Below are 13,899 nucleotides of genomic sequence, written 5' to 3'. Positions count from 1 at the left end.
ATTTAATGGCCTGGTATGGATGTGCTTTACGGGGATGGCCTACATGCTTGTACATACTTAAAGCTTGGAAACAATTTTTGCTTAATTTGAATTTAATGATGCTTACAGCATTAAATATAATATTGAGTAGTTATCTTGGTATAACAGAAGGTGCACGAGTTCTAAGTCAGAGGCCTAGGTTCCAATTCTAGCAGAGTTATAGAGAATACATAATGAAAACATGTTTGTATAAGACATTGTGAAAGTGTAGAGCATCTTCCAAATTTTAGTTTTCCAGCACCCAATGTAATGTCAGGGACACAGTAAGCACTCAATAATTAATTGTTCCCTGAAAGAATGGACTAAGGATTATTATCCTCACTGGTACCTTCAGACTTTTCTAAAGAAAGTAAGCCTCATGGTACTAAAGGAGTTTTAATCATTACTTTAATCATTAATGATCTTGATCTAGTTACTATCCTAGGTACTATGAAATGTGTTAATTAAGAGGGCAATATATTGAAACTTTAAAACCTTTTTAGCATCAACACCGATTGGCTGTGAAATACTTACTGCGGTTGCCTGGGGATTGTTGGGGTGAGTGTTAAGGAGCTCCTGAGGAGGATTTAAAGGCTTGAGATAACGAGTAATGAAGACGGTTTTCCCACTAATGTCAACCACTCTTGTAAGGCACTGACGATTTGGAAACTTTAAGGCACATTCAGCTTGAAACTTCTCAGTCGCTTGAAGCAATTTCTCATCTTCCTGAGAATCAAACTTCAAAAATAAAGACTCCATGTTGTTTGTATATCATTACAGGAGATACAGTAGAACCTGTTCAGATCCCACAGTCAACATGAACTCAATGTGTGCTTCAGGAAGTATGATTTAGTGACCCCCCCTACAAAATTGTCAGGCCCCAGTGTTCCTGAAGCTTTATTTAATTATATTTATAATTTAAAAATTAGATGGATTCATTAAACACTTAAAATATATTCACCAGGGCTTCCTGGTGGCACAGTGGTTGAGAGTCCGCCTGCCGATGCAGGGGACACAGGTTTGTGCCCCGGTCCGGGAAGATCCCACATGCCATGGAGCGGCTGGGCCCGTGAGCCATGGCTGCTGAGCCTGTGCGTCTGGAGCCTGTGCTCCGCGACGGGAGAGGCCACAACAGTGAGAGGCCTGCGTACCGCAAAAAAAAAAAAAAAAATATATATATATATATATATATATTCACCAGCATTGAAAGAAAGTAGTCAACAGGCAAGCAGCCATATGGAAATTATTGGATTAATAAAGCAACAGATAAAAATTAAACTATGATGTACTACTTCTGATTGATGAGACCAAGCAATAGTTTTATGTGTATTTTGATGTTGGTTTTAGAGGGGAGAGGGCTCAGAAATCAAACATTTCAAATGCAAAGGTAAAGCAACTCATGTTAAAAGGACCACAAATTTACAAGTATATATGGATGTATTAAAAAGTTTTAAATCCATAACCAACATACTAAATAATAGTAATGGGTCTCAAGGTAAAAGGAAGCAGAACTCGAACCATCAAATGTATAGTAGTTTTTTTAAGTGGTTCTCTGATCCAAGATGAGCCAATTCCCAGACTTTTTTTGTTTTGTTTTTAACATCTTTTTTTTTTTTTTTTTTTTTTTTTTTTGCTGTACACGGGCCTCTCACTGTTGTGGCCTCTGCCGTTGCAGAGCACGGGCTCCGGATGCGCAGGCTCAGCGGCCATGGCTCACGGGTCCAGCCGCTCCGCCGCATGTGGGATCTTCCCGGACCGGGGCAGGAACCCGTGTCCCCTGCATCGGCAGGCGGACTCTCAACCACTGTGCCACCAGGGAAGCCCCTGTTTTTAACATCTTTATTGGAGTATAATTGCTTAACAATGGTATGTTAGTTTCTGCTTTATAACAAAGTGAATCAGCTATACATATACATATGTTCCCATATCTCCTCCCTCTTTCGTCTCCCTCCCTCCCACCCTCCCTATCCCACCCCTCTAGGTGGTCACAAACCACCGAGCTGATCTCCCTGTGCTATGTGGCTGCTTCCCACTAGCTATCTGTTTTACGTTTGGTAGTGTATATATGTCCAACTCAAAGCAGCTGAAACAAAACAGATTTCAATTGTCTCTGGACATAGGGTGTCATTTTTTCCTTCAAGCCATTGTTGAAACGTAGCATGGAAAAAAGCAGATATTTAAATGTTTTTACAAGGTTTTTGTTGTTTAGTATAAAAATGTATGTATGGTTGCTTACATTTCAAAGGATTTTAAGACAAACTCAAACTTTTATTAGAAAATCAATTTTTAGGTAAGATTTACATTCTAGGTAGTGCTTGAAAGTTTTGTTTGTTTGTTTTCGAGGAGGGAAATACATCTAGATATTCCCTTCATACTCTGCTTTACTTATTTTAGCATTTAAAACTGCTGATATATTTGTTTACTCTGTCTCCCTCATAAAGTAAGATTCTTGAAGTCAGGGATTTTGTTTTGATCTAGTTTTTTACCTTCAGTGTCGAGGATACTACACACATAGTACATAGTACATAGTACATAGTACATAGTAGGCACATGGTAAGTGTTTAACGAATGTTGTTGAATGAATGAATGAGAGCACAGAGAACATCCCATTACTTTTTTATGACTTTTAGTAGGATCTAGTATACTGAATTGTTCTTGGCTTCTCTTATATTGGAGCTGGACTGTGGCTCCTGTTTCTAATTTGATTGCTGTATCCTAAGAAATTGAGGTAGCGGTTGTGGCGGATAGATAGGATGGAGGCATTTCCAAAAGCCTCCTGGGATGTGCCCTGACATCTGAATCCTAACATTATCATCATCGTCGTCATCATAACCACCTACTCAGCACAGTGCCAAGACACGGTAGCTACCGAATAGGTGTTATGATGAAGACATAAATAAATGAAAAAGGTGAGCTTACAAGACTTTGGTATGGATGTATACAGACTCTAGGGTATAAATAATTGTAACTTTAGAAAGACTGAGAATTATGAAACAAGGGTGGTGTGAAGAAAAGCACTCTTTTGAAGTCATCCCTGTTTCCTTTAAACTCATTAATTTACACCTGCATCCAATTATTTAAAAAACGTTTGCTGAAAGTCTAAAGGGTTCTAGGCAGTCTGGATGAATGTATATGAAACAGACCCCTCAAGAAACTTCTAGTCTGGAGGAGAACATTAATAAGCCATCAGGTGCTTGAAACACTTGACCAGAGATCCTATAGGGATAGACACCATATGCTATGGAAGCATTAAAGAGAGGCAGCTATAGGCAGTGTCCAGAAAGAACAGTAAAAATCTTCAATCAGTACTGACTGCTTCCAAATTGAAAAAAATATGTATAAAACTTTTTCTTGGACCTGGATGTTCTGCTGTGTATTTTGACTCTGTAGTTAGTGCTTCTTGGGAGCAGGGCCCATGTTTCAATCATTTTGTGTTCTTCTCTGCACTGAGCATGCATAATGTAAGCATTTAATAGATATCTATTAATGGTCATTAATACTTGTTTAGACCACAAGGATGCCATTTAATGGATTGAAACAGTAATTTAAGGGTAGTATGCCATGTTGGTAATCTAAGAAGTGCCAAGCAAAAGTTAAATACGAAAAGGATTTGGGTCGTTTATTATGAAACAAATAAAGATGGAACTGACAAATTCACAATTTGATTCAACCTGAAATTTGGAAGATTCTTAATTGGCTCAATTCTTTAACTTCTAGGTTAATGTAAATATTTACAGAAAACTGAATGGGTTTATTTTCCCTTTGAATACCTACACTGTGGCAGCTCCACTGACCAGAAATAATTGTCCCAGCCACACTGTTTCTGTAAGAAGCAGCTCATGGATTTTACGGATGTGGAAACAGTGGAGGTAGCTCCCAGTATGCAGGTGACATTCAGACATGTGACTTCCTGATTCAGAGCTAAATAAGAAACTTTCTGACAAAATGAAATGAGCCAAAAGACAAAGGTAGTTATTATTCATGAACTGCAGACATCTGTAGTTCATTGCCAAGGGATCACACATACATTAGGACCCAGCAGCTTCCATAAGGTGGCAGAGGACAGAAGCAGGTAATTAAAGCCTAATAACTATTGGCTGATGAATAGTAAAACAAAATGCTTGGTACCTTTTTAAGCATGTCACTCATCTATCAGAAGCAAGAAAGAAAAAAGAGAAGGAATAAGAGGAAGACTTCATTAACAGACATAATCTATTTTAAAAAACTTTTGTTTTTATCAAGACAGAGTAAAGTAGGGGATGTTAAGAGTTTCAGGAGTTGCTACTGATTTTTTAGACAGTTCCATGAGTAAATATCTTTAAAAAATCATATGGAATGGTTCAGCATGGGATGATAGTGGAGGGGAGGCTCTAATGGGCTAATCCTGGCAGTTGCTGTTAAGTGGAAAAACAATTCCAGGTTGTGGTCCCTACTATTTAGGGCAAGAGCTTCTCTCTCCTTTCTGCCACTTTGTGTTTAGGATGCCAGGATCCTGTCAGTGCACAAGTCTTCCTTATCAAGGAGCAGCAGAGTCTGCCTTCCACAGGGGTTTTTCTTACGCCCTCATTTTGGAGGTCTGAGAAAAATGCCACATACAGCCACAGTGGGGCAGTGAAAAGCCACCAAAGGCAGCACTGACAGCCTGGATATCTCATTTTAAGGAAGGAAGGCCATAGGACCCTTAAAACTTCTGCAGGAGGAGGTCAGTGCCTGGGAAGAAGGCCAAGTACAAAGGCCCCTCTGGTTTTCAGCTTTTCAGCTTTTCAGCCCCAGTCACAGACTGCTCTCTCGTGGTTTGGAAGCTCACCTCCAGGTGGAGTACTAACTGACCGCTTTTGCTTCTGTTAAGAATACATAGAACTAGCAAAACCATCTTTTCTCTGGGAGCATTTTTCTGTGTAAACATGCTTTTTGACTTTCTCTTGAGTTTGTACATGAAGAAAAGCATTCCGAACATGTTTCCCTTCCTAGAAATATTTTGAAATGTATATATTCTAACATGATTTTTGGAGAACATATTTGTCACAGCTTTAGTGACAAAGGCTAGCATATAAGGTTAATTTGAATTTCATAGATTTGTTTTTCCAACAATCCTTCATGTTTTCCTGTAAATGCCTTGCAAATAGGAAATAGTATTTTTCTCTGTGACCCAAACTGTAATAGTGGAAAAGAAACAGAGGAATGTGCTCATTTTTTTCATCTCTGTCTGAGTCTTAATTACAGTGGATAAAGAGTCAGCATAATAATTTGGGCAGTGTAGCTTAGTAGTTAACAATTTGGAATTTTTATTTGCTTTTTTAGGCAGCTATATTCCCAGTGCCTAAAAAATGCCTGTCACACAGAAGATGCTCAGTAAATATTTGTTGAATATATATGACTTAAAGTCAGACAGATGTTTAATTGTTAGCGCTGCCATTTACTTCCCCGGGGTGAACTTGGACAGTTCAGCCCCATTTTCCTCATCTCCTAGTTGAAGACCCACCATACAAGACAACTGTGAGTATTCAGAGAGAGGACACATGTCAATGCCTGACAGAGTGCTCTGGACAGAGTGACAACTCAGCACATGTTGTTGTTGGTGGTGGTTGTCATTACTGTATTAGTTTATAATAATAAGAGGTCATGATCAATCTTTCTCCCAAGTCTGATAAGGGCAGTATGCATCAGTGCTGCACAAGTATGTTACATTAAGAAAGTATCTCCCAATTCTGAAGGTTGGGAAACAGTTGCTAACAAGTAGAAGTTCTAGAAATTCTTTTTCTCTAGAGCTGCGCAAAATTAGAGTACTTGTGCATACACTTACTTGTTTCTGTCCGAAGGCACTGAAATAAACTGTGGTGACCCCTGAAGGTCACCCGGTTTTATGATCCTATGAATTGATTCAATATACAACATGACCAGGGACTTGAGGTCAGATTTAGAAATTCATTTCAGCACGCTTGCCAGTAAGTGTCAAGATAATAAAGCAGTCTGCTTTTCTACTTTCATATTTCAGTTTCTACCCAATGAGAAAATTCTTCTAAAAGTAGAGCCTGTTTATATTTGTTTTGCTTTGCTAAAAGTTTAAATTGCTGATTGACCTGATTATTGACTCAATGAAGTACAGACCCACACAGGTGTTCTCTAACCTTCATTCTGTCCAAACCGAAAGAGTAATAAATGGATACTGAAGTAAGGAAACCTCTGCTTGTGCCATTCAGTACAATTTTATAAAAGCATGGCCTAGCAAGCATTCCTCAGGTTTCGTCCGCGTCAGACATGCAATTCCAGAGAGTACGCAGTTACCTTTTCTCGAACCGACTCCCCAGGAACCAGCTGAGGCTCCAAGGTAATGAACAGGGTGATGTAGGAGCCTTCACTCAGGCTTCGGACAGCGTCAAAACCCCGCTCAATAATCGCACTTCGTTCCTTACTGTAGCCCAGAAGAACTGGGGGAATATTGATTTTAAATGTCCCATCAATCTGTGAAGAAAATACAGTTCTGTAAACATCCTGGTGATTTTCCAACAGAAGTTCAAAGGTAAGTGTCAACTCCTCATCATCTGATGAATTCAGTAAAAACTGCTCAGACTGTATTCAGGGCCCAGCCCATCTCTCCAGGCTTGTCTCCTTAAGCTGTCACAGCAAGGGCTCTCTCTTTCCCTGCCTTCTTTGCTTGGTTCAGCGGAACATGTGCTAGTTATGCAAGTTGATTCCAACACTAGGTTGCCTGTGTTCAAATCCTGAATTAAACTCAAAGTGACTCAGCTTGTGCATTTGTAAAAAGGAGATAATAATAGTATCTACTTTGTAGGGTAATTATGTATGCTGAATGGATTAATAGATGTAAAACACTAAGAAAAATGCCTGTCCTGTGCTAAGTTCTCAGTAAGTGTTAGCTGGCAGCCAGTCCCCTTTTCTGGGATGCCTCAGCTTCCCATCTCCACCTTTTAGAATTTTAATCATTTTTCAAGGCTCAGGTCAGATATTATCTCCTTCGTGATTTGTTTTATCTTCACTAGCCTTACATACAACTTGCTTCTTTCATCTATTGCATTGACACATTCTGCCAGACTTCACTGTTGTGTGCGTATTTATCATGTTCTTTTAGATAATTGTTCTTTGCAAATAGAATCTGTATTGTGCTCTTTTTTGTATCATCCATCTCCAATATACCACAGTGTTTTTTTATACACAGGAGGTGCTCAATAAATGCAGGCTGAGTGAATTACAAGCCTCTTACATAAAATTACCTAAATTATGTAGAGGTTCAAAAAGGCAGAAGTTCTTACTCCTTTGTAGTCAAAGCAACAGTAAGTTTATGGAAGACTGTCTAGTACTACAAAACTACTCAGGGCTAGACTTTGAAATTCACAGATTTTCAGAGAATCCAATTTTTATTTCAGTGAATATGTCCTCTAGAGAGGAATGAAGGAAGCTCTTATTTATTTTCCTCTTTACATTGGTGGAGTTCCCCCAAAGCCTGTATATGTACCCAGGCAGAGGAGAGGGTACAAGGAGAAGAAGAATATAAATACAGTGCCGTATAAAGTACAGCTGAAATAACTGGGCACATCTGGTCTGTAGAACAGATAGATGAGCCAGGAGGGAATGGACACTGTCTCCAGATAGTTGAAGTGTAAGAATTTAAGACAGAGTCTCTCACCCTGGGCACTGTTGATGTTTGGGGCCGGAGAACTCTTTGTTATGGAGAGCTGTCCTGTGCATTGTAGGGTGTTTGCAGCATTCCTGCCTCAATACACTAGATACCAGTTGCACCCCTACTAGTTGCAACAACCAAAAAATGTCTCCAGATATTGTCAGATGTGCCCTGTCGGTTCATTTAAGAGCATGAGCTTTGGAATCAGGCAAAACATTTAAAATGACAAATGTGGTAAAATCATTCTCAAGAGCAACATTGAGAGGTATAAACTCAGAAGTTGAATAGGTCTCTCTACTTTTACCCATCTCCTTCTTCAAGGATAAGCCAATGTAAAATGTTGGAAATTGGTAAAAGTTGAATCCCAGATCTGCTGTAAACTTTGGGATTTGAGTAGTTACTTACCTTTCTAGGCTTCTGTTTTTTTCATCTATAAAATGGGGATAATAATGTCTATTGAGCTATTGTGAGGTTTAATTAAGGTGACATATAAACTAGCTAGAAATGGTATATATCAATAATATGCACCTGATAAATATAGTTATTCCTACTATTATTACCAAATTAGGAGTCTCCTTGTTTTGTATAGCTCCAAACCAGGACCTATGAATGGGGGTCCCAGGGAGGAATTTAGTTATGGCACAGTTTAAAGAAGAAATTTATGACAGAGATATTGGAAAGAGAGCAAGCTACCTTATGAGGCAGTAAGGTCCCTACTTCTAGAGAGTATGGGTATTACTAGGATATAGTAAAGGAGATTCATTTATCAAGAAGGAGTTTGGAGTAATTACTTCTGAGTACCCTTCCAAATGTAACGTCAAATAACATGGGCAGTTTGATTTGCAAAATGATGTGCTCTTTTAAAATTTTTTTCATTTCAAATCTATTCGAAGAGGGAAATGTAAAATTTTTGGCACGCATATAGCTGCAGCATCACCTGTAGACAGTCCCTTTGGTCTAGGGAGGATTGCAATTCCAAATGATTCTTGAAATTCCAACCAATCCAAGCCTCTCATACTTGAGTTTTGTTCTTGGCCTTGCTTGAGACCATGACCCAGGCAGCATTTGCTCTAATGTGGTCATCACACGTGGATTTAAACTGTTTCCTCTTGTAGCTGTGTGAGATTAACACAGTCTTTGGCTCAAAGCCTCCTGTTGCTATGGATTTAATACTGGGATATTAAAGCCATTTCAGAATCTTTAACTGTCTCAGATTAGAGCTACTATGCCATTCAAGAATTGTTAACCTAACGGATCCCCTTAAGCAAAATTGTTAAACTCTGAAGAACGGTATTTTAGTTGAGCAAGTCGCTACCAACCATTTTTCATTTTTGAAATGGTGAGGACTCTGGAAACATTAAAGCACTTGATTAAAATGGGCCATCAACTGGCCTGGTTGTTTTCTTCAAGTTATTTTCAGGCTTCTATCCACTCCACTTTTGTCATTTTTGACAAGTTTCTACTTTGTCCTACCTTCTTCACTTTCATTTAAAGTTAAAAAATTCTCAGATTGGCAAAGTTGTACATTAACTACTAACTGTAAGAAAGATAGATGTTTTAATAAGTCATGCAAATATGACAGAAGATCAATGGCTTTATATAGGGGTTTTTATCTTTCCAATAGTGGCCTTGCACATAGGTTCTCTCAGTGTTAAGGGTATACTTCCACAAAAAAACCTTTAACAGGAAAAATGGATAGAGCAGTTCCCTATTCCTGTGAAATTGTTACTTTTGATGCTTACCCTTGCCTGGAAATATATCGTGCTAAATGGAATTTTCACACATCCCAACCAGTGTCTCTCAATACGGGTGTGGATTCCACTTCCTCTTTCACGGTCATCCTAAAAGAGGGGTGGGAAGTGATAATTGTTTAACAACTCCGGATAGGAAGTAGGAAAGCAGCAGGATTTTAGCTGAGCCTGGTAGGTTTAAGTTAAACAGATCTAAGTCACATTCTGGTTAAGACACTTAATAGTTCTGTGACCCTAGGAAAGTCATTTAACTTCTCTGAACCTCAGTTTCCTCATCAATAAATTGGGAATTTAACAATCTACTTTGTAGGGGTATTTTAAAATTAAGACAATGTATAAAAAGCCCCTAGTACAATTCCTGGATCATAGCAGACAGTCAAGTTGAAAATAAAAAAACTGGTTCTCTTCCTCCCTTCTTTCTTTCCCCGTTTATACATGTCAGGTTTCAAACATTCCAAATTTTGGGATTGATGGGGCTCAGGGCAGGCTGCCCCCAAATGTGCCAAAGTGGCACATGGATTACTTTGAATTCAAGTTACTTGAAAAGCAGCTGGTGCAAAAACACTCTGACCCTCCTTTGTCTGCAGAAAGCGGGAAATAAATCTCCTGTGTGAAAGGTGCCCTCCCTGCACCTGGGGGTAGAGAGCCATTCTTATCACCAGAGACAGGGAATCCAGGGCTGAGGAGGCTGTACAAACAAACCTTGTTATTTCTTTACTAATTTACCCCAAACCAAACATCTATGTCTTGTCAATTCTTCACAAATTTATTGTTTCTTTGTCTAAAAGGTATAAAAGCTGTCTGTTTTGGTCACTTCCTAGATCATATATCTATGAGTCCTTTGTACATATAAAATTAAAAGTTGTTTATTTTTCCCCTGTTAATCTGTCTTGTGTCAATTTAATTATTAGACCAGCCAAAAGAACACACAAGCGTAAGGGGAAATTTTCTCCTCCCTGACAGGACTTAACACAATGGGTAGAGGATAGGAAAATGAATACAGACATCTTTCTCAAAAACGTGAACTTACCTCTAAGACATCATATAGAACTTCATCAAAAATGTTGATGAACACGTCATCTTTCACTGACTGCAAACTGGTGGTGCTGTAATCCCCATTGGGGGCCCTGCAAATGGGCACCCATGATCAGGGAGCATGAAAAGAGCAAAAGAGAAATAATGAGTACTCAAATGTCCAAACTGGAAAAATACCTGAATATGAGCATAGATAGGAGGACTAATGACAGTTGTCTCATTTAAAGGATTTCTCTAGCACGGAGACCTTCTAAGGTAGTACCTATACTCAAATGGCAAGGCAGTAGACAGCAGGCTCCGTGCAGAGAGACAAACCCTTTTGCTGGCTTGTCCTGGTGAGTCTCACATCATCTCCCAACCATGGTGAGCTCTGCAAGGAGCCAGCTGGCTACATACAAGGTCTCCAGCTGATACTGGTGCTGGTATGTGGACTTCCTAAGCAACTGGGCTCTGGAAGGTGCTTCTCTGTCAGACCATCCCCTGGTCATAAACCTGTTGTTATGTGGCTGGTTGGATGGTCCCTGCTTCCCACTCACTTTCCCCACAGATAGGTAAAGCAAGGTAGGGGTGAGGTTCATCTCTTATGACATCACCTGCTCTGAGTCCAGCCAAGCCTGGCCCAAGCAGGCCTCTCCATGGCATGGCTCAAGACCAGGCTACTGCATCTGTTGTGCTGAGCATTTGCCTTTAACTTTTCTCATTCTTTTTGCTTGTACTATGTATAGGAGTGGTATCTGTTTCTCCCTTCTGACTTAACTAGTTCTAACCCTTGCTCAGTCTCTAATTTACTATTTGGCATTAAGCCAGTCACCTTTCATCTTTAGGTTTTAGTTTATTTTCTATAAAAGTAGAGCACTAGACTAGATAATTTCTGGGTTGCTTCAAGATCTGAAGTAAAGAGTCTTTTAAATATGTAAAATCATTTAATCAAAAATTTTAAATGCCTATGTATTTCTGATGAGGGAGAAAGCTTAATTTATGGGAACTAGGGAGCTTCAAAATTACTTACAGCTTCCAGAGTTGGGGAGATGGGGAAGAAAAGAAAAACAGTGTAGAGGCTGTGGGATTGAGGGACTGGGAAGCTCGGGCTGTAAGAAGCCAGAGCCTGGAGAGGAGTGGGGTGTCCCAACAATGAACCCAAGTTTCGGAAGTTGGATATTTTCCCATTTTATTCTTGATTGGAGTCACTTGTAGAATGAGGAAAATATGCCTACCTAAATGGAAGTTCGAGTTCTTCATTCCAGCTGGGGTTTGGACCTTCAGCTGTAGTTGTATGGCAAATTGTTCGCTGAAATGAAACTTCTACAAAAGGACGTACTAAAACCTTAAAATCAAGAGCAAAGAATCTGTAACAGTAGAATTATTTTGATCCTAACAGAGGTAAAATATATTTCTAAATGGTGTGTTTCCAAAGAAAACAAGGCAGAAAACAGACTATGAACTTTCTAGGCAATTCTTAAAAATAGAAGGGGCAAGATTCTAAGTGGAGATCCAGCACTGGGGTATTTCACCTGGCCGAGGGGGTAGTCAGCACTGTGGGTTGCGCTTGGTGTGGTTGGGGAAGCAGCACGCTTTTCGCTGAAAGTCCTTGAAGATCTCGATGGCTGCTGGAATTTGCTAGGAGAGAAAATGTATGAAAGAAATAAATGGCATGGAAAGTCTAATTATATACTTTGCAGACGGTTTCTCCAAAGATGTATGGTGTTGGTGGCTATGGTGACAGACATACTCTCTAAGCTTGTTGATGCTTCAGAAGTCTTTTTGCATGCTCTGGTCCTCCTCAGTCACCTAGTGATTACGAGAGCCTTCCCAACTTTCATCCATAGGCCTGCATGTCTGGCTGGAATAGAGGAAAGGGACCTCTTCTCTCTGCTCTCTCATGGGTGCCTTTTCCCCCGTAATTGAGAACCTCAATCCCTCTCAGGTAGCAGAATCCTGAGCTTCCTAACCAGCCTGCCCTGCCTCCATCCAATTCTGGTCCTTTCCCACTGTATTTCCTTTGAACGTGCACTCTGCAGTAAACACGAGCTATATATCCCAGGTAAGACATCTCTCTCTGGGCCTGCCAAGCATCAATGGGAAAGGCGGTCAGGGATTCCTAGCTTGAGTTAGGATCTATGGGTCTCGCCCTCTTTTCCTTTTGAGCTGCCATTCTTAAAGGGAGAAATGAAGGTCATGTCCAGAGATCCTCTCCCAGATACCTTCCCCCTCATCCCAACAACCCACTTGCATATTTGTTTTTCGTTTTTCTTTTTATAAATTTATTTTATTTATTTATTTTTGGCTGCATTGGGTCTTTGTTGCTGAGTGTGGGCTTTCTCTAGTTGCAGGGCGCGGGGGCTACTCTTTGTTGCGGTGCATGGGCTTCTCATTGCAGAGGCTTCTCTTGTTGCAGAGCACGGGCTTTGGGCGCACGGGCTTCAGTAGTTGTGGCTTGCGCTCTAGAGCGCAGGCTCAGTAGTTGTGGCACACGGGCTTAGTTGCTCTGTGGCATGTGGAATCTTCCGGGACCAGGGCTCGAACCCATGTCCCCTGCATTGGCAGGCGGATTCTTAACCACTGTGCCACCAGGGAAGCCCCTGCCTATTTGTTTTGAATTTTATGGTTTGCCAAGTATTTCACATTCATTTGCTTAGCAAAGTACAAATTATCTTTTTCCACCAGACTGTTTTACCTTTTCACAGAAAGGGTTTCAGACAAACTGAGGCAATGAAAGTAGAACATTTAACACAACAGCGGCCAGAGAAAACCTTTTCCTGTTTGGAACACTGTCAATGACATTATTACACAAACACTTGTTAAGTACCTACTATACTTTAGGCCCTGTGTTAGACACTGGGGCTGCAAAGGCAAATAAGATAAACTTCGGCTCAAACTAGATAAACAAATAATCACAATATAGTGGGATATATGTTAGACTAGAGGGGTGGGCATGGGCCTTAAGAGTGCAGAGAAGGAGTTGAACAATCCTATTTAGTTTAATTGCAAGGGCAGAAGGTTAAGATTTGCGTGTGTTTAGTGCAAGAGTTGATATTTGAACTGACTTGACTGAAATGTATAACATATAGGATCAACTATGCTTCCCTGTAATTATTTGAAGGAAATGGTTTAACTCTTAAAAAACTTCATGGAAACCAAAAATAAGAGAAACACCAACATATCTTTTTAAAAAAAACAGCTTTTCACCCCACAGTTAAACTTTAATGCAATCAAGATGAATGTTGGGCTGTGTGGCTTAAGGAAGCAATGCTATGGCACAGATTCAAGAGCTTAAATGGACATTTACATATAACAAAACACCGAGAATAGCTGGTGATGATCAGATGTTCTGTAATGGGTGGAAGAGTTAGTCAGCAGAAAAATAAAGTAGGGCAAAATAATAGGGGGTGGATAATTTAAAGGGAAGACCCTAGGGACAAAAGATGCCAGAGGCTAGCAGGGTGTGCTTCTGTGATC

General features: G+C 40.0%; 1 protein-coding gene across 9 annotated transcripts in view; it reads right to left on the bottom strand.

The window, feature by feature from the left end:
- CC2D2A (coiled-coil and C2 domain containing 2A) overlaps window positions 1-13,899 on the bottom strand; it is a 135,519-nt gene that overhangs the window by 17,393 nt on the left and 104,227 nt on the right. For 6 of the 9 annotated variants that reach the window (XM_060299172.1, XM_060299171.1, XM_060299173.1 and 3 more), the window contains 7 exons: window positions 11,955-12,060; window positions 11,658-11,767; window positions 10,439-10,535; window positions 9,400-9,498; window positions 6,304-6,480; window positions 4,147-4,167; window positions 553-756 (listed from right to left, as the gene is read on the bottom strand). In XM_060299172.1, coding sequence (XP_060155155.1) covers window positions 553-756; window positions 4,147-4,167; window positions 6,304-6,480; window positions 9,400-9,498; window positions 10,439-10,535; window positions 11,658-11,767; window positions 11,955-12,060 — 814 coding nt within the window. Of the gene's footprint in view, window positions 1-552; window positions 814-4,146; window positions 4,168-6,303; window positions 6,481-9,399; window positions 9,499-10,438; window positions 10,536-11,657; window positions 11,768-11,954; window positions 12,061-13,899 lie in introns of those variants that run through there. The other 3 variants (XM_060299174.1, XM_030864240.2, XM_060299178.2) reach the window with 2 other exon arrangements.

The sequence above is a fragment of the Globicephala melas genome, chromosome 5 (assembly GCF_963455315.2).
Source record: "Globicephala melas chromosome 5, mGloMel1.2, whole genome shotgun sequence".
Taxonomy (NCBI): Eukaryota; Metazoa; Chordata; class Mammalia; order Artiodactyla; family Delphinidae; genus Globicephala; species Globicephala melas.
Note: the sequence above shows the minus strand (reverse complement) of the source record. Positions and strands in the feature narration are given on the sequence as shown.